General features: G+C 40.4%; 3 protein-coding genes across 4 annotated transcripts; 2 read left to right on the top strand and 1 right to left on the bottom strand.

Annotated features, from left to right (window-relative positions):
* Positions 1 to 216: 216 nt before the first annotated feature.
* On the top strand, positions 217 to 10,297 carry LOC306821967 (retinol dehydrogenase 11). Of its 2 annotated transcripts, XM_079340640.1 has the most exons (7): positions 217 to 518; positions 6,402 to 6,641; positions 7,358 to 7,447; positions 7,597 to 7,785; positions 8,437 to 8,546; positions 9,665 to 9,863; positions 9,957 to 10,297. In XM_079340640.1, the coding sequence occupies exons 1-6, from the start codon at positions 362 to 364 to the stop codon at positions 9,842 to 9,844; spliced, it is 966 nt and encodes a 321-aa protein (XP_079196766.1). In that variant the 5' UTR covers positions 217 to 361; the 3' UTR covers positions 9,845 to 9,863; positions 9,957 to 10,297. The 2 variants fall into 2 exon arrangements, with proteins under 2 accessions (XP_079196766.1, XP_079196765.1); XM_079340639.1 differs by having other exon boundaries at positions 9,665 to 10,297.
* mlnl (motilin-like) lies at positions 10,060 to 16,769 on the bottom strand. The gene is made up of 6 exons (XM_079340641.1): positions 16,746 to 16,769; positions 11,697 to 11,887; positions 11,037 to 11,167; positions 10,573 to 10,674; positions 10,355 to 10,457; positions 10,060 to 10,183 (listed from the first exon to the last, which is right to left on the bottom strand). Exons 3-6 carry the CDS (start codon positions 11,154 to 11,156, stop codon positions 10,176 to 10,178), a joined length of 333 nt encoding a protein of 110 aa, XP_079196767.1. The 5' UTR covers positions 11,157 to 11,167; positions 11,697 to 11,887; positions 16,746 to 16,769; the 3' UTR covers positions 10,060 to 10,175.
* Positions 16,770 to 18,576: 1,807 nt separating this feature from the next.
* nop56 (NOP56 ribonucleoprotein homolog) lies at positions 18,577 to 24,180 on the top strand. The gene is made up of 12 exons (XM_079340625.1): positions 18,577 to 18,686; positions 19,221 to 19,310; positions 19,391 to 19,505; positions 19,947 to 20,111; positions 20,388 to 20,586; positions 20,709 to 20,896; positions 21,175 to 21,326; positions 21,506 to 21,606; positions 22,113 to 22,261; positions 22,477 to 22,598; positions 22,798 to 22,911; positions 23,163 to 24,180. The coding sequence occupies exons 1-12, from the start codon at positions 18,684 to 18,686 to the stop codon at positions 23,466 to 23,468; spliced, it is 1,704 nt and encodes a 567-aa protein (XP_079196751.1). The 5' UTR covers positions 18,577 to 18,683; the 3' UTR covers positions 23,469 to 24,180.
* The last annotated feature ends 1,670 nt before the right edge of the window (positions 24,181 to 25,850 follow it).

Genomic DNA, 25,850 nt, shown 5'->3' with positions numbered 1-25,850 from the left:
TACATAAATAAACAGATTATATTTTTCTGTATTTCTATAAAATAGCAACATAAAGAATAACATAAAGCCAGGGGCTGGTGAGTCTTAGTGAGAAAGTGTATCGTCTGCAGTGACGTCAGTTGAACCGTTGCGTTGGCAATTACAGCCAGATGTTTTATATTTCTGTGTCAATCCCCTGACATCACAAGTTAGTTTTGAGGCAGCCACTGCCTCAAACTAACTTGAAGTTTTGAAAACTATGGCTGTGGGAATTTGCAGACACACCCACTGAAAGTGATATCAGAAGTGGGTGCATACTGGCCAACTACCCTTGGATTCCTTTCTCATTCTCTGCTGGTAGGCGCTAAACCCGGTCGGAGAAATGAGTTTGACTGACTTGTTTTGTCACCCGGTGTGGGCTATTTCCACGGCGCTGTTGGCTTTCGTTGTTCGACTACTGAAGAGAAGGAACTGGGATCCAAGCGCGTGCACAGTGAAGCTCACAGGAAAGACTGCCATAGTTACAGGAGCCAATACAGGTACATTTCATTTAACCCGTTTCGTTAACATAGGTTTGGATATGAGAGTTGTTTACTGAAAGCATGCAAGAGAATTCTTAACCCTTGTTCACCCTTAACGTCCTAAATACTTTCTTTTTATTGATTACTCTGATTACTCTAGCTTCTTCTTTAATTAAAATGTGTTTTCATAATAAAAGCACATGACAATTATTTTTGTTTTGTGTGTTTAAAGGCTATAAACATTTTTGAAAAAAAGTCCTCCATTACCTATGTGACCAAAATATGGTCATGCCCTTCTGTCCTAGGTATAATTGTTTTATTACCCATGGCACGAGGTTGCGCGTTAGGAAAGAAGAAAAGGAGAACATGAAGCATGAGTTGATGTTGATATCTGAGTATACAGTGAGGGGAATCCGATTGGAACTTCTCTCTGATCTCTGTAGTGCATGCGCGTGGCTCCCTGTCCCGCAGGTTTGTGGATGTATGCGCGTGCGTCCCTATAACTACTTGGGGAGTAGAATTGAGAATTACCTTTACTGACCTTCATTTTAAAAGAGATACATGTTTTTATCACTGTTAGAAAGGTAGTGTGTCATTACAATTCAACCAAACTTCAATAAAAACTACACTTGTCTTCCAAATATAAAGGCAGGGGGCTGATCATAGTAAAAATGAAAGCAGAAACCCCCATTAAATGACCAAGAGCGCACAAGGTTAACTTTAAAGCTTACAATTTCAATAAGGCAATAGTCTGGTTGTCAAGGCCAGGAACCATAGGGACTCAAAAAAACAAGATTCCAGTAGTCAGTCCTCACAAGCAAACAAATCCAAAAGGGGCAGACAGAGAATCGAACGAGAGGCAGGCAGATGGTCAAAAATACCAGAAAAAATAATTAACAGGAAAAATAATTGCTGGAATTAGGGTCACGAGAACACACTACGAACCGGCAACATGAGGAATGAAACACAGGGATATATGGACAGACCATCAGGGAATGACGAGACACAGGTGAGGGTAATTAGGGCGGAGTTGACACACAAGGCAGGAACATGAGGAGCAGGATCTGGAAGACAGAGACAAGGGTAAGTACAAAATAAAACAGGAACAGGCAAAGAATGAAATAGAAAATGAACAAACATAACTTAAGTGACTAAACGGATGTGTCACTGGTAGGATAACTGCAATAAATGTGGATGGTTTTTGCGGCTTGCATTGACAGTAAAGTTGTTTATGCATAAACATTAGTAGTAAGCAGTAAAACAGCAACTTTTTTATTAGGGGTTTTCAATTACTACAGACATGTTTAATGATAATGATCGATCTGACACTAGTTTGATCAAACAACACTCTCCTCTCTCTCTATTTTAATTTCTTGGCTCTTCCAATTGCTGAAAGATACAACACATAAGTGATGTACTTTTTAAAAAAGATATTTCTGGCCATCATAGCCTTGTGGGGGATGACATGCAGCAAAGACGCAGGTCAGGATTCAAACCTACAGCTGCTGTGACCTCTGTACATGGGGAGCTCTAGGCTCTCTGGCGCAGCTCTAATAGACTTCTTAAACAGTTATTTTCTGTTTAACATGAAACAAATCTTTGAATCTTACGACAACTAAAGGAATGGATTGCGAAGTAACATTGTCCATACTTAGTGATCCAACACTTTCTTACTGTAACTGCATATTCACCCGTCAATGTCAGTATCGAATGACTTAGGTCTGTGTAGGTTATAAATCATACAGGTCATGGTAAATTCAAAGCTTGATCCAAAAGCGACTGAACTGGTTGAAGATTTTGAAGACATTTCTCCTCTCTTCCAAAAGGCATCCTTTCAGAGGAGAGGTTGTCTTTGGATTAAGCTTCGAATCAAATAATTTACTAACCAGTTTTGACTTTTAAAATTAAACATGTTATTTCCCAATGACATGATACATTTGAACTTAATTAATGCAATTACTAGCAGGTGTATGCAGCATATTGTACATGGATTTTTCCAAACGTATCAGAACCTAAGTGTATAATTTTGGTTTTCACTATATTGTCAAACCAATTCATAATCTATTTCTTGTTTTCCCTGCTTTATTAACATAAACACCCTTTTTTTTCTCTTGTTTTTTCTGTCTATACTACTATACTGTCTAGGTTGGATGTACATGATACATAGGAGCAACCCAGACTAAGTAGAGGTAAAACAGCTAGGAGAACATCATAATATTTCCAAATAGTACATTATCTGCTCACTTTCTTATTAGGTCCCATTCATAGTTTGGCCAAGCCTTGCACCTCATCTGCCAGTAACAATGCTACTGCTCAGGGAAGAGTGACAACAAATAATACAAACACTAAATCAGCATGGTGTCTGATGATGAGAAACTCAGTTTTCACTTGCCTCGCCCAGCAGAAAGATTGACTAGATTTGAAGTTATTGGGACCAAAGACAGATGATGTGTCTGTGTGTATGAAGCACATTAGTGACTGTGAAACAGCTTTATGTTGCATTGAAATGTGTTTTTACTTATTTCAATATTGTAAGCGTGGCAGCTGTTTGATATTGACTAAGGAATGTACAACTGCTTTCTGTTTCTGCCAGTGAGTCACTTGGACCCTTTTGTCTATCTGGAAATCTTTAAAAACCATATAGCATTTCATATCTGTTGTGTTTTAAGTTTTCTCAAACCTGGCTCATCAGGTCTTTGTGAATAAAGTACAAAGAAACACTGCAGTGAATGTGAACCTTTATTTATGATTTGGCAGTAGAGCATGTTACCTTTCCCTTATTGTGTGTTTTGTCAACATGCTACTATAGAGCAATAGCATTCATTCAAAATGGAGGCTCTAGGAAACTTTCAGTAACTAATCTGATGTTAACAATTAGTGGCTTTCTTTTGTCTGCACCAACGTGTGGAAAATGTTAACCATGCTGTGCAGGTATGTCTACTGTGAGTTTATCATTTATCATTTTTATCAGTTTCTTTTTTTTTTAGAACAGCTACCTGTTGAGCAGGTTTATCAAGCTAGATCAACACAACAATGTAAGCAGTCCAGATTAAAAATAGTGATATTCATATATAACAATCAGTTTTATGTACGGCCACGAGGGAAAGAATATTATTTGATGCAGAAAAGTAATGCCTCCATTGTCAATGGACAGTTCAGGTATGCAGTGGTTTTAGAACTGACGGATGCACAGCTGTTTTTGCTATCATCAGACGATCTGTACCAACGTCACAGGCAGAACTTAAGTAGTCAAATGTTTCCATATGTCTCACCTCTTTTAACAGGTCATTAACGCTATGGAACACAAATTAACTCAAACAGCACAAGGAGTTTGTTTCTTCAATAGTTTGGCATGATCGGAGCACTAGATTAAAAATGGCTAATTGTTGAAGGCTCCCTTATGAGTCTATTATAAACAAACAGTTCTGTTTTCATAAGGTGTTTTTCGACAAAATGTATAAATGACCCGACAACTCAAACTTACATGTGTTTAATGTATTACTCTGCTTGTACAACATTTGCAATAAGGTTTTGTTTACATCAGCAATCAGCCTTCTTGATTTTAGTATTTCTTATTGCTTTTATCTGTTAGAGCATTTCTTCATTTCTTGCTGTGTTAGCACTAACTTTTGAGCAGTGAATTCTTGTAAAACCATTGGCTTGAATCTGCACCAAGTCACTTGTCAGAAGGATGCATGTCCAGTGAGTATGGAAAGTATTCAGACCCCTTTACATGTTTCACTCTTTCACTGCTAAAATAAAAAGTTCATTGTATTTCTCATTAATGTACTCTCAGCACCCCATCGTGACAGATAAAAATAAATAAACTTTTTGCAAATGTTTCATTGCAGCCATTTGCTTAAAATGAAAGAAGTTCATTTCATTTCTCATTAATATACATTCAGCACTCCATCATAACAGAAAATAAAACAGAAATGTAAAACTTTTTTGAAATTCATTAAAAAAGAAAAACTGAAATATCGCATGGTCAAAAGTATTCAGACCCTTTACTCAGTATTAAGTAGGAGCACCCTTTTGAGCTAGTGCAGCCATGAGTCTTCTTGGAAATGATGCAACAAGTTTTTCACTCCTGGATTTGGGGATCCTCATTCTTCCTTGCAGATCCTCTCCAGTTCTGTCAGGTTGGATGGTGAATGTTGGTGGACAGCGATTTTCAGGACTCTCCACAGATGCTCGGTTGGGTATCGGTCAGGGCTCTGGCTGGGCCAGTCAAGAACAGTCACAGAGTTGTTCTGAATCCACTCCTCTGTTTTTTATAGTCTGAGCTCCTGAGCACTCTGGAAGAGGTTTTCTTCCAGGATATTAGATGCATTCATTTTTCCTTCAATTACCTCCAGTCGTCCTATCCCTGAAGCTGAAAAACACCCCCATAGCATGATGCTGCCACCACCATGTTTCACTGTTGGGATTGTATTGGGCAGGTGATGAATAGTCCCTGGTTTTCTCCACACATACTGCTTAGAATTAATGCCAAAACGTTCAGTCTTGGTCTCATCAGACCAGAGAATCTTCTTCGTCATAGTCTGGGATTCCTTCATGTGTTTTTTGGCAAACTCTATGCAGGCTTTCATGTCTTGCATTGAGGAGAGGCTTTCGTTGGGTCACTCTGCCATAAAGCCCTGACTGGTGGAGAGCTGCAGTGATAGTTGACTTTGTGGAACTTTCTCCCATCTTCCTACTGCATCTCTGAAGCTCAGCCACAGTGATCTTTGGGTTCTTCTTTACCTCTCTCACCGAGGCTCCATGATTGCTCAGTTTGGCTGGATGGCCAGGTCGATGAAGAGTTCTGGTCATCCCAAACTGTCACAATGGGGTGCTGAGTGTACATTAATGAGAAAAAAAACAAACTTTTTAGATTTTAGCAAATGGCCGCAATGAAACGAGTGAAACATTTAAAGGGGTCTGAATACTTTCTGTACCCACTATTAACCCGTGCGTCCTTGTGGGCACAAACAAGACAAACAAACTGAGAACCAGACATGGACAAACAACTCCATAATGTTACTAGAGCTCAACAACCCCACATAACACACATCTGTCAACTGTAGTTTCCCCTTTAGCAATGGGTACTGTGGTTGCTACTTTTTAATTAACTGGCATTTTCAGATTGTCATTATTCTGTTGTTTAGATTTACATACAGCTTGTGACTTTTACTTTACATTTCACTCCATGAAAAACATGATGCACATTCAGATGAAAAATTATACGCATATATAACTATACAATTCCTTCACCCATAATAAGTCATTTACACAATCTATTTGGGGGGCGGCAGTAGCTCAGTCCTTGGGGACTTCAGTTGGCAACCGGAGAGTCGTAGGCTCAAATCCAGATGCGGACAAAAATGGTTCCAGACCACTTCACGAGCACTGTCAAGATGCCCTTGAGCAAGGCACCAAACACCCACCAGATCAGTGGGGCGCTTCCAGTGGGGGGCACTCTGACATCTCTCCATTAATGTAGGTCCCCAGGTCCTGCAAGTGCGTGTATGCGATTTAGGCCTGTATGTGTGAGAAGCATGTCTCTACAATAAGAGAGAGAGAACCACAATTTCTCCCTAAGGGATTGATAAAGTATATAAAATAAGAATTAAAAAATATATATATTTTCGACAGAATGGACTATGAAACCACATAATTTTTGTCATTTTTCATCATTTTTTTTCAAGCCCTGTCCCACTGGTGTCCCACTGGTGTCCCACTTGTTTTTTTAAGAACTTTAGGCTCCTGCCTTCCTTTTCATATTCCTCGACAAAAGAGGTTGGGAAGTTTTACATTTGTTATGGCTAATGGGTACATACTCGGTAAAAACATAAATAATCAGGTATTCTAGCATCTGTGTCATAATGTATTCCTAATGTCTGCCTTCACTTCTGTTAGGGATCGGGAAGTTCATTGCCTTGGACTTTGCACGTCGTGGTGCCCGTGTTATCCTGGCATGCCGAAGTGAGGCCCGGGGGACAGCAGCTCTCAAAGAAATCAGGCAGAAGTCAGGAAACTCTGAAGTCCACCTGCGTCTGGTGGACCTGTCCTCCATGGACTCTGTCAGAAAGTTCGCTAATAGGATTCTTGAGGAGGAAAAAGCTCTTCACATCCTTGTCAACAATGCTGGAGTATCAGGTGATACAAGGACCTCCTGAAGGAACTGAGTCATTGTTTAAAAAGCTGCACTGGGTAACTTTGTATTTTAAAGCCAAACATATGAACACTTTACAGATCCCTTCAAATTTCATAAAAATGATAATATACAATAATGATTCAATACCTCTCGCGCTTATTTGATTCACTTATGTTTGATTCTCTTGTACTTATTCAATGTTTTACTACCTATGCTAAAATGTAATGAGGCTTGTATATCAGTGACTTCAGCCCTGGAAGGAAGAAATAGCATTGTTTACCAAAAAAGAACATGAAGTCTGCACTTTCCAATCTGACAAACGTCGTGATAAAAAGAACAAGACATGCATGCGTTTGGCTCCCTGACAACTGAACTGTTTACTGAACATGCGGTTAGACACAGAAACAGCTCCAAACAATGTGATCATTAAGAAAATAAGTTCTTTGGCAGGAACTAAGGGTTAGCCTCTGGGACCTGATAAAAACTCACTCCAAAGCAACAGAAAACATTTTACAACTCTGTGGGTGCATCTACTTTATGTGTGAGGTGAGGCAAGGTTAGGTTAGGTTTAATAAGAGAACCTATTATGTCAGTGTGTTTTTTTTTTTACTAAGTTCACAACAAATAAGTTCTTGGTTTTTCCATTTTATGTGGATATTTGCACATCCACTCCAGTCTGTTCAATTCAGTTGTGGATCTTGTTTGTAACATTCTACAGGTTTACCCAAGCAGATATCCAAAGAAGGACTAGACATGACTTTTGCAACCAACCACCTTGGACCATTCCTTCTCACCAATCTGCTGCTGGGTACGCCTCTGCAGTCTTCCTTTAAAAAATAGCTGTACATAAAATTATAGTTTGAAGACCTCATCCTTGTACTGTTGTACTAATTATTTAGTCTTTAACATTTCTCTCTTAATCTCATCTCTCGCTCTTTATTTTTCTCTTAAATTCAGACCTGCTGAAAAGTTCCGCTCCGTCGCGAATCGTCACCCTCAGCTCAGTCAACCACGTTAAAGGAACAGTGGACTTCTCTCATTTCCATGGGGAGAATCTCACTTATAAGATGGATACAGTCTACAACCACACAAAGCTGCACAATGTCATCTGTACCAATGAGTTCGCGCGCAGGCTCAAAGGGACAGGTTAGCTAAAGCAAGATTCTTAATGTTTGTAGCCGTGACAGTCCATGTATTAGTGTAGATATGGCAGGGACTGTCGAAGAAAAAGTGTTGCAGATAATGCATCACAATGCACAAAAGAAGATGGCAGATGAAAAATGGTGGATAATGATTTTAGGTTTCAAAGTCCTCATTGAGTCTTCTCAAGAAGAAAAAAAAAGGTCAATGAAAAGGACAAAGAAACAACTTGTTGTTTTTTCTGTAAGACTCCTCATCAATCATTTAAATGCCACATATTATACTCCTTTTCAACAAGTTTATATTAGTCTCAGAGCTCTCCAAAATATAGCTGTAAAGTTTCTTGCAATCCACTCTAATTCTATATTTGATCATGCCTAAAAACTCCTCTATTCCTGCTCAACAAACATCAAACTTTGTGAGAGTTCATCACCTGGGGAAGGGGTTACTGCCTTTTGTGATGAATATAAAAGGGAAAAAAAGAAAAAAAGATTTTCTGTCCTTTCAAAAAAGTCTCCAAAGGGGCAACAGATGACGACAATGAAGAATTCAAGTTTTAGGCAAAGTATCATAACAAAACAACAACTTTGGAAAGAATGAGTATAACCTTGCAAAGATTTGATCTAATTATGTGTTTCTGTGTTTACCTGCACATAGACGTGACTGCAAACTCTGTCCACCCTGGTGTTGTCATGACAGAAGTGATAAGACACTATCCATATATTATCCAGTTCATTTTCTACACCATTGGATTTTTCTTCTTCAAGGTAAACATGCATTTGCTTTTAAATTTACTGTCCACATCGTTTCTCCTATATAGTGTTGTCAAGTTTCAGATCATTCAGTTCAGATGAGATTAACTCCTACAACGTTTCCACCAGGGGTCTCCTTCAGGTGATTATTACATTATCACCTGAAAACTAACGCTGGATGTAACATTGTGATTCTGGAGGAATAAAATCTTTTTGGCGCAGTTATGCAGGCCTGTCTTCTTGCAAACCAGATCTCTGATTTGTTAGAACAAAGTTTATACCACATGATTATTACCACATGTGTTATAGCTGAACTATGTTAAAATCCCACCCATGAACTAAATTTAGAATAGTTTGCTCTGAAGAAAAGCATGTGTGTGATTTCCTGTTTATCAGAAAAACCGGGGATGTTTGTATTGTGCTCAGCCCTGAACTCAAGCACATAGTGAACTCTATATTAGACTAAAGTGACACTCTACATGTTAAAATGTCGAGCAGAGGAGAAGTTCAGGAAACGTCTCCTTTTTTATTTAAACAAGTCATAGACTGTATAAGCCTTGATTGCCATTCTCATTTGTTTTTCTGGAGAAAGAAAACAATATCTGAGTTCGTCAAGTATTTAGTCACATGATAAAAGTAAAGTTATTTGGAAATTAATTTGCAAAATAATCTCAAAATCTGCAGGACAAATGTCAAGTTGAGTTAATTAGGATTGTTTAAATGTTGCCATGGTGTACAGAATACAGCAGAATACAACAATGATGGCAAACTCACTGCAGTCTAATATAAGCTCATCTCATTATTGTTTATTTGTATTGGTACAAATCCTTTGCATGTTGTTGTGCGTCACATGTAACCACAGCAACACAAATACAGAGAATACACATCGATGTTAAGTTCATAAACACTTAAATCTGGGATTAATCACCAGTTGTCTATTCAAACTGTTGGGCTGGACTTCTGATGTGAATCTATGATTTGTATCATTACTGCAGACTATGTGAAACATCTGGTTAAACAAGGCACGCATGGAGGCATGATTACATGAACATCCTGTTTGCATTTTTTGTACTCGCAGTGTTCTTTTACTGTACTTTCACATTTCCCGTTCACCATCCATGTCTTCCTCTCAGTCTCCACGGGAGGGTGCAGTCAGCTCGATCTACTGTGCCGTGGCAGAAGAAACAGAGGGAATAACTGGGAAGTATTTTGACTGCGACTGCTCCGTTGTACTCCCCTCCCCGTTAGCGCGAGACCCTGCTCTGGCGGTCAAGGACTTTGAGATCAGTGAGAGAGTGACATCAAAGCTCTGAAACAACTATCAGGCCAAAGGTAGGCTTGATAAAGAAAAGGGGTCAAATTCCAACCTCTTACTTCACTTCTTCAGTATACAACTCTGACATAATTTGGCTTTTTAAATGGCAGGGGAGGTTACTGAATCCATTGGTTTTTATGAGAGTGACGGTGACACCATGTGGTCAACTAGAGCTTGCAGTCCTGTTCAAAAAAAGGCAAGAGCTCCATGAAGTGACACAATAACTTCTCTTTATTGAATAATTCAGTAAAACACAACAAAACATTTAAGCATTCTGTGCTTTTTGAAGAATCTGTACAGCATTCGTCCGCCTCCCGTCTTTGACCTCACTATTTGGCTGCAGAGAAAGAGATAGTGAGAGAAGAAGTTGTTTAATCAAAGCACTATCACTTCTATCACTTCTTACAATGTGACTGGTTAACATTTGTTGATAATAAAAGCTGATACAATGTCATGCTGTAAGTGTCAGGTTTTTCTTTAAGCATTGTGTGTCTCCCACCAATCACACCTTTCTGATGTACTGCTAGTTCTTGGATGATGTCTTCGAGCACAGGAGCCACTTGATCCAGCTGTTTGGGTGAAAGACGGACAGCAATCTCGACTGTTTTATCCTAGACACAGGAAATTAGAGGTCATGATTTGTTATCAATGGTGCAATTTATTCGTAAAAAACAGCAATGATATTGTGGTTGAAGGTGTTGAGTGTGTGGGTGGATGTGTGCTCACAGGATTTCCTCCATGTTCCACTCGAGGAAGCGTTTGGACTGTAACGTCTTCAAACTGAAAATCCTCCGATCGAGGCTCCATGTCCTTTCTACTTTCTTTCTCCTGCAACACAGGCGCTGATATTTTACAAATCAAAGAACTAATCCATCACTGAGAAGGAGCAGTTAATGAGCTTCTCAAATTGTTTTGTCGCTACCTGGAACACTGACATGAACTTAATATGTAACATTATTATGAAAGAAAAGTTTGTTAGACTAGAACAAATCACAAAAGCAGTAAATAAAAAAATGCATTTAAAAATGACATACATATCAAAGATGTTTTTTAATAATTTTCTGATTAATATAGAAAAGACCCAGTCAACTTGATGCCTGACATTGTCACGTAAAAAACAAACAAACAAAAAAACAAGTGAGAGTTTAATGAATGATTGCACATTGACTAACTAAAGATAAGCTCGTTACCTTCATCAGCATCATCTCCTTTGGACTGAAGAAGGTAATGTGTCCCTCTGTCCTCTCCGCCAGCAGCGTCACCAGACAAGCCAGCACAACGCAACTAGTTACTGCTCCACGCATGCTCATTCTGCTCAGTCCTGGAAACATATACAGGAGAAACAAATAATGTACATAAGTAAACAAAGTGATCAGGGTCATGCGAATGTACAGCAGAATCAATGTTTCTATGTGAAAATGTTACTGCGGCAAGGAGTCTCAAAGAACCTTTTCGCAGTGGACAAGAGAGGCAACAGTCAAAATAGGTCAACATAGTATTTGACATGAGGTGCAGTGTTTGTGTGTGTGTCAGGTTGTGAGGTTGAAATAAAAACTGTGAAAGAAGGACAAAGGGGATTCTATGTCATTATGCATTATGCAAGGGAGATGTTGTCAGACAGATAGTAGGGAAAGAGAGGAGAGGGGGGAGGCATGGAAGTAACAAACAGCTCCACTGACAGTTGAGATAAGAGGCTGGAGTGGACCAGCCATAATTACAACAGCAAGGCAGCTCTTAACACAAATGTCAGAGAAAGAAAGCTGGGTGTCAAAGAGCAGAAACACAAGAGTTAAAAAGAGCGAGGGAGAGATATAAACACAGAGAAGAAGCAGAAGCCATCTGTTACTCACGTAATGTGTCCGCTCTGGTCAGTTCAGTTTAGGGAAATAAAGTCTTGAGATGAGCTGAACTCAACCAGTCTGACTGCACCCTGTCCCAGTCAAGCCTTTATATCAAGCCCTCTCCTGGTCCCTGTGCTTTTTACTGTCCTCCCTCACATCCGCTCCTCAACAGGCTCCTTCATGAACTCTCCTCTGTGCCCCTAGAAACACAAATATTACTCAGGAATCTGGCTTTTTATTGAGGCAGGAAGCTTGCAATGCTACATGTATGATGTCGGCTTTGAAATGATGACACATTGATGAGCACACTGAAGGTGTTTATATGAGGGGGATTAGATTGATGTGTTTGTGAACTATTTATAGAATAACTATTCAGTGTCCTTTATTTATACTTTACATAATTTTGCAGGAAATTTAGGTTTAGCCAGAAGAAAATGCTGATCGCCAAATGTACTGTGTCTTAAGTAGACTAATACTGTTTGAGAAGAAAAGTTTAAGATTTGGGATTTGGGTTCATTTTTGAAAAGGGAAAATGTAGCCTCCTGGACTTTAATTGTGCATGTACCTGCATGTGTGTTTGTGTTTCTGTGTTTGAGAGAGAGCAGGCCAGAGGCAATCTGTCCAAAGAGGTCAGTCATAAATTCTCTGCTCTCAACTTAAATCCAACACAATGGGACATTTATGGCCTGCCTGCAACTTATAACCAAGTCACATGCATCCGTTCCTTGGAAACCTTGTGCCTTTTAAAAAACGTAAAAGATACAATTTCCAAAATAAAACACTCAACTGTTTCCTGCATGATGGTAGCGTTTTGCTGGCTGGTTTTACTGCTGTTGTTAAAGTCTGCAGAAGTGGACAAGTAAACATATTGCTACTGTATTTGGCTTGATGCAATTCAAGTGCAATTGCATCGCTCTGTGCTTCTTCTTCTTTAGCACTTTGTGTAACAGCACCACAATGACACGAAAGCCATTTCATTTTTTCATCACCTGACATCAAGTTTTTCTTTCAACAGGTTTCTTCTTTAAAGCCACAGCTTAACATAGTGTGTTCCTATTCTGTCACGAGTAAAGCTTACACTATCCAGCAATTAATTGAAAAGTTCTGCAACAGTTTATTCGTCTGAAAATACTAAAAGTACAAGTGTATACGTGTAAGTCTTTTTTGTTGCATAAAAAAATGAGACCAATCCAATCCAAAATCCAAGAAGCTAAATACACTTTCAGCAGGGCGCCTTTACTCTGAGACACTACAACACTTCTCAGATAAAGACTGCTGGCTCAGTCTGGGAGGGTCTCAGACAGCTCACCAGCCCCAAGCCAAAAAAACAAAAACAAACAATTCTGTAAGTGACCTGCATCTGTCCCCGAAAGTCACTGAGAGAGCTTGTCGCTCCAGGACAAGCTCTCTCAGCTGAACTTGCCTGACTCCACCAACAAGTGGATCACAGACTTCCTGTCTGACAGGAGACAGCAGGTGAAGCTGGGTAAGAATGTCTCAGACAGTAGGACCATCAGCACTGGCTCCCCTCAAGGCTGTGTTCTTTCCCCTCTGCTTATCTCCCTGTACACTAACAGCTGCACCTCCAGTCACCAGTCTGTCAAGCTCCACAAGTTCACAGACGACACCACCTTCATTGGACTCACCTGGTGGTGATGAGTCTGCCTACAGGAGGGAGACTGACCATCTAGTGACTTGGTGAAGCACCAACAACCTAGAGCTTATCGCTCTGAAGACAGTGGAGATGGTTGTGGACTTCAGGAAAAGCGCAGCCTCCCGCAGCCCCATCACCATCGGTGTCTCCTGTGGAGACTTTCTGCTTCCTAGGGACCACCATCACCCAGGACCTCAAGTGGGTGCTGAACATCACATCCCTCATCAAGAAAGGACAGCAGAAGAAGTTCAGCTAAAGAAGTTCAACCTGCCAGAGACCATGACGGTGCACTTCTACACAGCCATTATCAGTTTCATAATTTCAAATTATGTCAGATACATATTGTCTTCTGAGCAATGACAGTATTGTTATGGGACCAACTGTCCCTTTTCATTTTCAATAAATGATTGGACTCCTCAGAAAGAGGACGGCAGCTTCATCACTGAGCTGAAGTTTTCCTTAGTCACAGTAACATGAAACACAAGGTGGTTTACAGTGCAGCACTATAAACATTTACAGTAAACCTACAACTTTAAAATGTGCAATTATGGGGTTTGTGATTTCTTTATTTAAAAGGAACAATGCACATTTGTTTAACAAGAGCAACATGTGACACATGTAAATGTGCCCGATTTAGTGCAGGCTAATTTTCATCTACAGTCCCTGGCTGGTTGATGATATTTAAGAAAACATTAGAAAGCAAACAGGTGAATACAGTACAAAAACATGGAAACAAGAACACACAAGTATAAAGAATAAAACAACACAACTGTTTGTTAAAACATTACACATAGCCTACACATGGAAACAATTGCTAAAGCAGCACACAGACATAAAATAAAATGTCTAACATAAAGCACATTCAAATACATGATCACTTCAACAAAGACAAAAGCACCATGCACATACAAGAAGCACATAGACACAGACAGGGAACATTAGTGCACAGAGACTACACATATTCTACATTAATCCAGATTATGGCAGCACGTCTGATTTTTGAATAGCCATTGTTTTATTGATTTGGAAAAGGATTTCAGAGATGTGATGCTCCTTAGTTCTGAGTATAGTGTTCCAAGTATGTGTTGCTTGATAAGAAAAGACAGACTGCCCAAAGGAACTTTTTGCAAGCGGAATTGTACAATCTCCTTTTGCAGATGCTCTGATAGACATTTATATTTTGCTTAATGAATTCATTGAGTGGAAGGGGAGCAATATGATGTAATATTTTATATACGTAAAGTAAAGAAAAAAAAGAAGTACAATTTCGGCTAATTTAATCACCCTTTTTCCCTTTTAAAAATTACATTTAGTAAGGATTTTACAATGATGAGTTCGGTTTATAAAGTGTGTCAACTGATCTCAATGTCCGTCCTGTTTGTTTGTGTCCAACTAGTGATACAGCATGAGCAGTAAAGTATTGTTTAACTTTCCTAGTGTGATTTTATTCAAAAAATAAATAAATAGAATCCTTTGTTTTCGTCCTTTTTTAACTTACACATTTACCCTCATGGGAGCAATCAGTAGAAGGACATTTCTGAGTCTCGCGTTGTTTGGCTGAGATGGTGTGCGGGAAGCTGGTTGACGCTCGTTTTCGGGAACGAGACCGCTGCGCTGAGGTGCATCATGCGGGAGAGCTGCTGCTGCTGCTGCAGCGAAGTACTGAATGACTGGAAAAGTAGTCGTGCGAATTTCCTTGTAAACTCCTGACGGGAGGTCAGGGAAAGAGACGGAATGTGAGGAGGAAAGGAGAGAAAGGACATGGGGAAAAGTGGAAAGGAGGAGAAAGGGAAGTAAAAGGAGGAAAAAAGTTAGTTTAGCTGAAACAGAGATTGAGGAAGAGAAGATACAGATTGTTGTCTTGCGTTTTGAGGGAGAGGGAGGAGTAAAGAAAGTTAATCTAAAAGCTGACGAAAATTATTAAAGGGCAAGTCAGCCAACCATACTTTATGGAGGTTTTTCTCTCCAAGTTGTGCAGACCAGTACATCTGTCCTCTTGGCAAAGTTGGACTATGTAAACAGCTTCTCAGATATCTGTCAGAACAGAGTTTTTTGGTAATGTTTACTTCCCCAACAAAAATCAGTACCCTTCAAAAGCTGCAGCAACCCCTGTGGTAGTGAATCAGAGACCACAGCATATTCTTTTGGGGTCACTGGCAACTGAAATTTTATCAAAAAATCTATATAAGAAATTAAAAGACCCCGGTCATTAAAAAGTTGATAAACTAATATAATCCATCCAAGCAGCGTTTACGTTATTCCATATGTAGCATTGTGATGACCCTGCCGCTCGTAGTTTTGCTGTGTGTGTGTGTCTTTGTGTTGCAGGCTCCTGGAGGTGTGGAGATTGGGAACACCTGGGCCTGGTGTTCCCAATCTGGCCTCACGTCCTCGTTCAGGGGAGACTGGAGGAAGAGACTGAGGAGAGAGGCTGCACGTTGCTCTCTTGTCCGAATGTGGTTGTTGCTGGTGTAGCAAGTTTAATAAACTGGGAATTTGTACACCGTTAACTCTGTCTCCTCCAATACTTTGTTGCAGCTCTGAGCTGGCCATGACAGCATCCAGTTGGTGAACAGTTGTTTGTAGATCAGTTTTCCAGGCCAGCAGAGCTTGTTTGTGAAAGTTGGAAAGTTTAGCAGGGAGCTTTTCAGCTTTATCATTACATTTCAACAGAAACTGAATTGAATACATGTGTGGGTAAAAAGAGTTCCAGAAGTTCTTTTGTCTACAAAAGCTAATTAACCAGTTAATCTTAAAAGAATTGTTCAGTGTTTCAAAGGTTAATACATCCAAGTCACCATCCCTCTTGGAGTTACACAGAATATCTTTTTCTTGAGGTAAGGACACCTGTTCTTCCAGATAAAATTAAATAATATTTGATCTTATTTCTTGGAGACTGCAGCAGGCATTTTTAGCACTAGAGACAAATACACAAATCTTGATATTCCTTCCACTTTGGAAACAACCTCCGGCCTTTTAAGGACAGATTTGACAAAGATGAGAGCGAACAGCTTTGCATCATTAAGGGAGTGATCAGTGCAGTCCCCTTCACAGTCAGCATGACAGGGCTGCTGGAGAGCCTGAGAGATGAAGAAAGTCAGGAGACTGACAGGAGGAGTTGAGAAAAAAGAGACTGAAACTGTAATGAATGATAGAATTTGAAGCGATGCGACTACCACAGGAGATTTATTTTGGTTTTATCAAATACAGAGTCAGGGAGTTTTTTCCAAAACCAATGAGGTGTTTCAAATGTCAGGAGTTTGGACATGTTGCCAAAGTGTGTAATGAAAACACAGATCTAGTAAATGAATTCTACAAGTAGGTACGGGTCCAAGTGTATAACAATTAGTGCTGCAGTTGCAATACCTGGACATGAATATGGATACAGTGTGAGAACAACTGACCACATTAGGCTGTTTGATGCTGAGCTTGCTGTGGTATGGCTGTAGACTGAGCTGACTGCACAAGAGCTGTCATTTGCAGGGATTCTGTGGCAGCCCTGGTCAGTATTGGAGCAGGTGGAGTAAGATCTCACCAAGAGTTAATATTCAAAATGTTGGTATCACTTAATAATAATAATAATAATGTTAATACATTTTATTTAATGGCGCCTTTCAAGCCACCCAAGGTCGCCACTTGATAGAATGGGAGAGGAGAGTGGTGTTGTGTTTCTGTGGGTCGCTGCACATGTGGGTATTGTTGGGAATGAGAGAGCGGATAAGTTGGCAAAGGAGGCAGTGGGAAGAACAGCTATTGAACAAGAGGTCAAATTATCAAAGTCAGAGGGTAAAAAAAGCATTGTGTGGACTAAAGTGACCCAGAGGTGGCAACAGAGCTGGCAGAGGGCATAAAAGTCGAGAGCAAGTAATTATAACAAGACTCAGGAGTGGAAATAGTAACTTGAACAGTACATGGAACATCAAGGGAAAGCACCTAAGGACTATATGTGAACATTGTCAAGAGCCAGAAACAATAGAACATATTCTGGTAACATGCTAAAGCCTTTTTAACATTAAACAAGTATGGCTGACAAGTTGCGATTTAGTTTTTACTACTATAAATTACATTTCAAAATGTTGAAATTACATTTTGACATGTTGAAATGTTAATTCAATATATCTGTAAAACCATTTTTACATGTTACAAATACATTTCTACATCTCAAAATGACATTTCGACATGTAGAAACTAAATTACAGATATCAGTATCAGTAATTTTTTTTTTTACTTGTAAGTAAATATCTGCAATTGAATTTCCAAATGTTGAAAAGGGATTGTTACTAGTGGAAATCTAATTTCCCATATCAAATATCAACATTTGCAGTTTTTGATATGTGGTCGGGCCAATGACGTCATTCTGGATATGTAGTCTAAATGACCATATTTCAGATGTCTCGATATGATTGAAGATATCTACAATGGCATTTTTCCATGTGGAAATTCTATTTTTGATATCAACAATTCCATTTTGAGTAGTTTAAAAGATAATTGTAGATATCTGTAATATAATTGTTACATGTAAAATGTAATTACAGATATCAAGAATTGCATTTTAGATATCTGAAATTCAATTCTTGATATCTGTAATTACATTGTTACTTTTAACAATTCCTGGTAAAGATATCAATAAGGAAATTTTGACGAGTAAGAATTGCATTCGAAATATTTTGAATTAATTTATGATGTCTGTAGTGTTAGAACAATTGTAGATATCATAAAAGAACCTTGTCATTAGTAAGAATGGAATTGTTGATATCAAGAATTAGCATTTTTACTAGTAAGAATTAAATTGTAGATATTAGAATTGCGACATGTCAAAATGTCATTATGGATATGTCGACTTTGAATTACGACATGCAAAAATTGAATTACAAATATCTGTAATTCAATGTGAATAAAAGTCAATGGCACAAATTGACTAGTTGTAATGAAGTTATAGATATCTATCTATCTGACCATTTCCACTAGTGAAAAATGAATTGTAGATATTTGTAATTAGAATTGTTACTATTATAAAATTACATGGTGGATATGTCGGCTTGGAATTCTTAAATGTCAAAAAGCAATTATTGATACGTTCATTGTGTTCCCATAGGAGGTGATGACTTACAGTACCTCAGTATAAGAGGACTGTTTAACGGAATATAAACAGGATCAGTGAATAAAGGGTAAAGAACAGAGGGTGGCAGTAATGCAACTCTTTGGATCCCAGCTGCCGGTAATCATAGAAGAAGAAGAAGTCATGTGGCAGATAGCTGAAACGTGCTCCTCCCAGTCTATTTCCTCGAGGTGAAGGAGCTGAGCAGACGCACACTGCGTGCTGCTGCAGAGATTCATAAACCATGGTAAGAGAATTGACGTCAGAGTGGTTGTTAAATCTGGTCTAGTATAATATGGTCAAAGGGTCTTAAAGACCACCAAGACGTTTATAGCAAATCTGTCTGTTTAACGTTTTAGTGTTGTTAATTTCAAGGCCTTCCTACATAGTAGGTCGGTGAGCCCCCCCTCTTGGCTAACAGTAGCTGAGATACTAAAACATCATGCTCTCCCAGCAGATCGTAGTTATGTCCATCTGTGTCAATCACGCACAAGCCTGTTTTAAATCTGCTGCAAATAGTTTATTTAAAGAGAAGTTTTCTGGGTTGAAGTTAGCTGCTAGCATAAGTTAGCCTCAGCACTAGCTTACGGTACGGGCCTAGTTCAACACGTGGGTTCGTCGTGAAGGCAACGTGGTTACGTTTCACGCTACCGTCGAACATTTATACTGCGAAGTGCATTCAGGATCAACACGTAGAGAGGGGAATGTTGGAGAATAATGATAATTGTCGAGTTATGACGTTATAGTGGCTCAGTGGTCTATGTGCTGGTCCCTACCGTAGGTGCTGCTGCACGTGTTGTTCGAGCACGCGGCGGGCTACGCGCTGTTCGCCGTCAAAGAAGTGGAGGAGATCGGCATGCTGCTGCCACAGGTACATCTACATACATGCCAGTTTCCCCCCTTTTGTTGTCTCTCTGCACAGACCATTGTTAACTTTTGAGTGATTCCCAGGTGGAGGAGAGCGTCCTGAGCATTGGGAAGTTTAACAGCATGGTGAGCCTGGCCGCCTTCTTCCCCTTCAAGTCGGCTCAGGCGGCTCTGGAAAACATGAATGCCATCTCTGAAGGCAAGCTGAACACTTCTCGTTTTTATACGTTTTGAAATCAAATTCTCAGTTGTAATGATGTTAAAAAATATCTGTCAATCCACTGAGTTACTGTGTTGACAACAATATCAATCCTGAACTCCTGAGAAAATCCTTTTGAATATGTGAACATGACAACAGTGAGGTTTATTTTCCATCTTATTAGATGGTTGGTTTCTTTTAAATTTAGTAAATACTTCACCTCCAGCAGTGATATCTGGGAGGCTTCTGTAAAAGGCACTGGCACATTTTTTTTTTAAATCTACTGATGGTGTACTGTGACCTGCGGACCCCATTTTAAAGGGATCTGAATTAATAAAACCTCTGGCTAAATGGCACTTTTCAAATGGATTTGCGAGTGAATTAATGCTTGTTAAACTGTGTGCATACAGATGATTTTTATCTCTGCCCTCTTGCTTCCAGGTGTCGTTCATGCTGACCTGAAGTTGTTTCTGGAGACAAACTTGCCTCTATCAGGAAAGAAGAAAGCTGTGCTGGGAGTTTCAGATGCCAAAATAGGAGCAGCTTTACAAGAAGAGTTTACCCTTTCAATCCAGACTGGTGGGGTGGTGGCAGAGATAGGCCGAGGTAAGGGGACTGTGTTTTTGTCAACTATGAATTTTTACATGCGTTAACAGGAAGTAAAGCAGCTCAGTCCATAGCTGTTTCAGCATTATTCTCTAACTTTGTGGACTTTATGATATGTGGCCTGTTGTGATGCGACCACTTGATCCTGAAACTCATGAAGGTTCATACTGAAAATCTGAACAGCCACCAGCTTAATGCTGCTCTACCGCTGCTGATTGTGTACCAAACAAAACCGATTTTTTAAATTTATTTTTTTCGGTCATTTGTCCTGTCAAGGTGTTCGCCTGCATTTCCACTCGCTGGTGAAGGGTCTGACTGGTGAGGCTGCTTCAAAAGCTCAGCTGGGTCTGGGTCACAGCTACTCCAGAGCCAAAGTCAAGTTCAATGTCAACCGAGTTGACAACATGATCATCCAGTCCATTGCTCTGCTGGATCAGCTGGACAAAGACATCAACACATTCTCCATGCGTGTTCGGTAAATTTCCCCTCTGTCATGCTTTAAAAACTAAAAGTTACACTATCATTGAAACGAGATCCTGTAAATTGTGTTGAATGAGGATTTTCTGCTAACGACCCCTGTCCTCTCTCTCTCTGCAGTGAATGGTACGGCTATCATTTCCCAGAGCTGGTCAAGATCGTGCCGGACAACTCGATGTACTGCAAACTCGCTCAGCTCATCGGAAACCGGAAGGAATTGTCGGAGGAGAGTCTGGAGAGTCTCGAGGAGGTGGTCATGGACAGCGCCAAAGCTCAGGCCATCCTCGACGCGTCCCGCTCATCCATGGGTCAGCACACGATCTTAGTCATTCCTGGACTTGCATGTTTTTTTGTTGCGCACACAATGCCCCTTATTTGCCCACCCTGGACTGATTACTGTCCTTGGTGACTAACACAGGGGGGCACAGTAGCTCTCTCATAAACCTGTAGTGAAGGCACAAAATCCTCGCTGCGGATCCTGTCGGGAGAAACAAAAATGCCAAAGATGACACTTTATGCATTCTAATTGATGCACTATGTGTGAATGGTGTCCATCTGTTTAATGTTGCTTATTTTTCTCCTGCAGGTATGGACATCTCTCCCATCGACTTGATCAACATAGAGAGGTTCTCTGATCGCGTCGTGTCTCTGGCTGCGTACCGGCTGGAGCTGCAGGAGTACCTGAGATCCAAGATGAGCCAGGTGGCTCCAAATCTAGCAGCCTTAATCGGGGAAGTGGTACGTAGAGGAAACCTTTTGTTTGCCGTTATTAAATGGGACCGATGATGTTCTACCAAAATCTGTCAATCCCCTGAATCACTGTGATGACAAACTCCACCGGTGCTGATGGTCCTCAAACGGGCTCTCCACTCTCACCCTGCACATCGACAACACTGACAAACTTTTCTCCTGTTTAGGTGGGAGCCCGTCTGATCTCGCACGCCGGCAGCCTCACTAACCTGGCAAAGTACCCGGCCTCCACCGTTCAGATCCTGGGAGCAGAGAAAGCCCTGTTCAGGTACTGGGGCGCCCCCTCCCTGCTGGGGAAAGAAGTGGCTGCAGTGATGGCAGGGCTGGGCAGAAGCAGAGCAGGGTGACTGGAGACGGTGCAGTTTAACATTTTCTCTGGAGTGATCCCTCTCGCCGTCATGCACCCCCACAGTCTGAGCAGCCACTCACAGCACTGAGGTAGAAAAGTTAACTTGCTCCACACAGTGGAGATTATTAGTAACTGTAGAAAGATGCCTTATTTTCTGGAAACTTGGCAAAGTCTTTTAAATGCAAGAAAGACTCTTCAGTCATGATAAGCTCTGAGGCTTCAGATTGATGGAGCATTTTCAATTGCTTTTTTCAGTTATTTTTTCAATAGTAATTTTAAGAGCCTTGGATATAAGGCATGGTTTCTATTATAAAACAGCATAGTACTCACTTTAGCGATGTACTGATGCCAATGTGACATTTTTTGCTTGTTGAATAACCTTTCCCTGTTTAGTTGATTATACTTGGTGATTGTTCCGTTTACAGAGCCCTAAAGACTCGTGGCAACACCCCCAAGTATGGATTAATCTTCCACTCGACCTTCATTGGACGCGCTGCTGCCAAGAACAAAGGCCGCATCTCCAGATATCTGGCCAACAAGTGCACCATCGCCTCTCGCATCGACTGTTTTTCTGGTGAGTGTCAGGACCTTGTGTGAGAGCACGCCGTTATTGTGGCCTTCTTGCGATGATGCTCAAATTTTTCGTCAACAGTATTCATCCCTCGGGTTGGTGTTGAAAATCAAATTCCTGAGCAAAGCCACACGTGAAGCTGGCTGTAATCCCTCTACGCGTTTTTGTGAATTCATGTTTTTTTTTTTTTTTTTGTCCCATATCGATTGTTCCCACAGAGGTGCCAACATGCGTGTATGGCGACAAGCTGCGTGGACAGGTTGAAGAGCGTTTGTCTTTCTACGAGACGGGCGAGGTGCCACGCAAGAACGTGGACGTCATGAAAGACGCCGTGAAAGAGGTGAGCAGAGATAATATTAAAAAAACAAGCTGCCAACTTCACCACCTTCAATGCTGTGGATGATGAGCACTGATTTCCTGACGTCACTGAGGGTCAAACTGATTTAATGAGCCTGACTCAGCATTATGAACCCCAAAAAGAAGAGGCCTTGTTTCCGTCTCAGTCATAAAAAAATAAATGTCTTTTCTTTGATTTTTAGGCGACTGATGTGGCAGCTGAGATCAAGAGGAAGTTGGAGAAGAAGGAAAAGAAACGCAAGAAGCGTGAGAAGAAGTTGCAAGAAGCAAATGGCGAAACCAATGGGGAAGCAAAGGTATGCACGTTACCCTGGTTGCTAGTAGCGCATGTTTTGATTTGAGATTTGACCCACACGTGGTCCTGTCTCAGTGTACGACATGCTACATCAGCTCGACTCCGAACCATTGGCTGGTCCAAATCAATGGGCTCGATCACTGAAGCGAGTCAGACAATTCAAGCACTTGCAGTTCATCCATTTATGGCACTAGGTGATTATCACATAGAAATGGTCACTCTTTAAAACGCATTTGTTTTCCGTCCTGGCAGGCAGAGAACGGAGAGGCAGAAACCCCCGTGGTGAAAAAGAAAAAGAAGAAAGAGGCAGCAGAGGAGATGGAGGTCCAAGAAGCGGAGAACGGCACCGACACCCCGGCCAAGAAGAAGAAAAAGAAAGTGAAAGCCGAGGAAGAGGCACCAGCGGAGGAAGCTGCAACAGCAGAGGAAACAGAAACTTCAGCCAAAAAGAAAAGGAAGCGGAAGTCTGAAGCTGTGGAAGCAGAGCCAGAAGAAGAGGCGCCAGAAACTCCTGTGACTGAAAAGAAAAAGAAAAAAAAGAGAATAGAGGCCGAGTAGAGAGGGCAAAGACTGACACTTTATTTCAGTAAAGTTTTATTTGTATTAATTTCATTATCAAGAGCTCGGTCACAATAAGCAGCTGTATGTTCTCCTTTTGTTTTCTTCATTTGGAACACTTCAGAGCAGGCAAGACTGCAACAATGCTTATAATCAGGGATGTGATTGTTCCACCAGAATCTGTCTTTGGATGCTTTCCAACGTGAAGGATTGTCTAGAATCGTGGAACTGCATCAACGCACATTTTCAAAGGGGGTGGTAAGATTATCTCGTAACAACTTCCAAAGTCCAGAGACGCATGTTAATTCATTTGCAAGTATCATGTTAATATCTGTTACTTCAGTGCTGAATCTGTTTTTTTTTTTTAAGCGACCATGTTTATTTGCAGGTTGTTCTTCTGTGTCAGCTTTACTGTTCTATATGAACTTTGTTTCAGTAACAAAGTCTATAACCAGCTTTGATGTAAATAAGGTCCAGAACTCTGTATCCAAAATGTTCTGATCAGCACAACCTAGCTCGAGCAGTCTGTATAAGTTCTATTTAGCATCCTGCTGAGTCATCAGTCTCCTGCAGGCAGTTGCTTACGAGGCAGTGAACAAAAGATCACTTTTTTTTTTTCAATCGCATCCCTGGTAATTGTGCCTTGTAGTCCATGAAATGTATGTGTACCTCTGTAAATATTTGTATCGATTAAAACCTTTGTTAAATAAAATCTCTGCTGTGATTTCTTATAGTGGCCTATTTAACAGTTTCTTACACTTAAATTGTTTGCGTCTCCATTATAGCATTGGCTTGTACATTAGTCCTCTTGTAACCTTATCCTGCACATAATTGACAAAATGACCTATAATCACTTGTAATTCTTAGCCTTGAGCACATCAAGGTTTTAAGAAACTCCTGAAGTTTAGAAGTCATTGAATTACACTGACATTAAGCCCACTAACACCTTTTATAGTTTGAGCTCAAGCAGACAATGACCAGTGAAAACAATCAGACTGAAACTACTCAACCAGCAGGTTAATTAAAGCCTATGCGCTCGGACACTGTTAAGCTACTGTCACAGCTGCAGGCCTGATCACCAGAAGTGAGGGCTACGAAGGTTTCCAAAAAACCATTTGCAACTGACACCGCCGCTTTGCCTTCATGCCAGACAACTGTTGCAGGTGGGCACAAGACCGTGTGACCTGGACAATGCAGCAGTGGTCTACCGTCCAGTTCTGAGTGTAGGGTCACCTTGCATAGAAATGGTCATCAGCGATGCTGGAGAAAGACGAGGTGAGCGATATGCTGAGGTCAACATGGTCCCCAGGGTTCTCTTTGGAGGAGGAGCAACAGTCTGGGCAGACATCAGTCAGCATAAAACAGATGTGGTGATTGTAGATGGCTCAGTCACTGCACGTTCTTACCTCAGAGACATCATAGAACCCATCATCACCCCCAATTCCACCAGCACACCCCCAACTTTCTGTTCATGCCAGAATTGTCATAGCTCGACCTCAGGAACTACTTATTTCATTAAAATTCAGACCGAGTGGGAAAAGCTCTCATGTAAAATAACAATATCCCTGACTTATAGTGAGTAGTGTAAAATGATCCAAAGCCCAAGCTATTCTGTTTTATACTTCACAGGTGGACCTTTTATGTAAACTTAACCACCTAACCATGCCTGAGCTTTTAAACAAACTGCACTGCTCACCTAACGTGTGGCAACATTTTACCATCTCAAACATTGAAGTAAACACATTTTCCCAGTACACCTGAACTGCATTGGTTGACTGGATCCTGGACTGGATGTAATGTACAAGATAAAGGGATTGGATTGAAAAATGTGATGTTTTTTTTTTTTATTGTGACTCTTGATATAATTAATAACTGATTAGCTTAATCAAGAACAATATTTTTTTAATCTCGAGATGCTATATGAAAGAGCAGGTTAAAGACCTTATTCACTCTTATCAAGCATGGGATAGGGGGGCGTAGGAGTAGCGATAAGGTGCAGGCCTTATGCCTTTATGTTCCTGTTGTCCACACTTCCTTGCTGCTGAGGTGGAGGTCTGAGCAGGCCGTGCATTAATGAGGACGGCGCTGGTTATACTGGATAAGAACAAAATGCCCTCATTGTTGAGATCATTCTTGTTTTCCCATTCTTGATACATTTGGAGTGACTGAAATGGTACTTCTAAATTACTGCCGTCCTGACTGTTGCTGTTACATTGATAGTTGCAGTGAGGAACATAAGTATTTGAACATCCTGCAATTTGGCAAGTTGTCCTATTTAGAAATTATCGAGGGGACTGAAATTTACATCGTAGGTGGAAATAATAAAAAAAGAAAAAGAAATCAAATTGTATGATTTTTCAATAATTTATTTGTATGTGATTG

Source organism: Symphodus melops (assembly GCF_947650265.1).
Source record: "Symphodus melops genome assembly, chromosome: 4".
NCBI classification, from domain to species: domain Eukaryota; kingdom Metazoa; phylum Chordata; class Actinopteri; order Labriformes; family Labridae; genus Symphodus; species Symphodus melops.
This window is presented reverse-complemented; position numbering and strand designations above follow the sequence as displayed.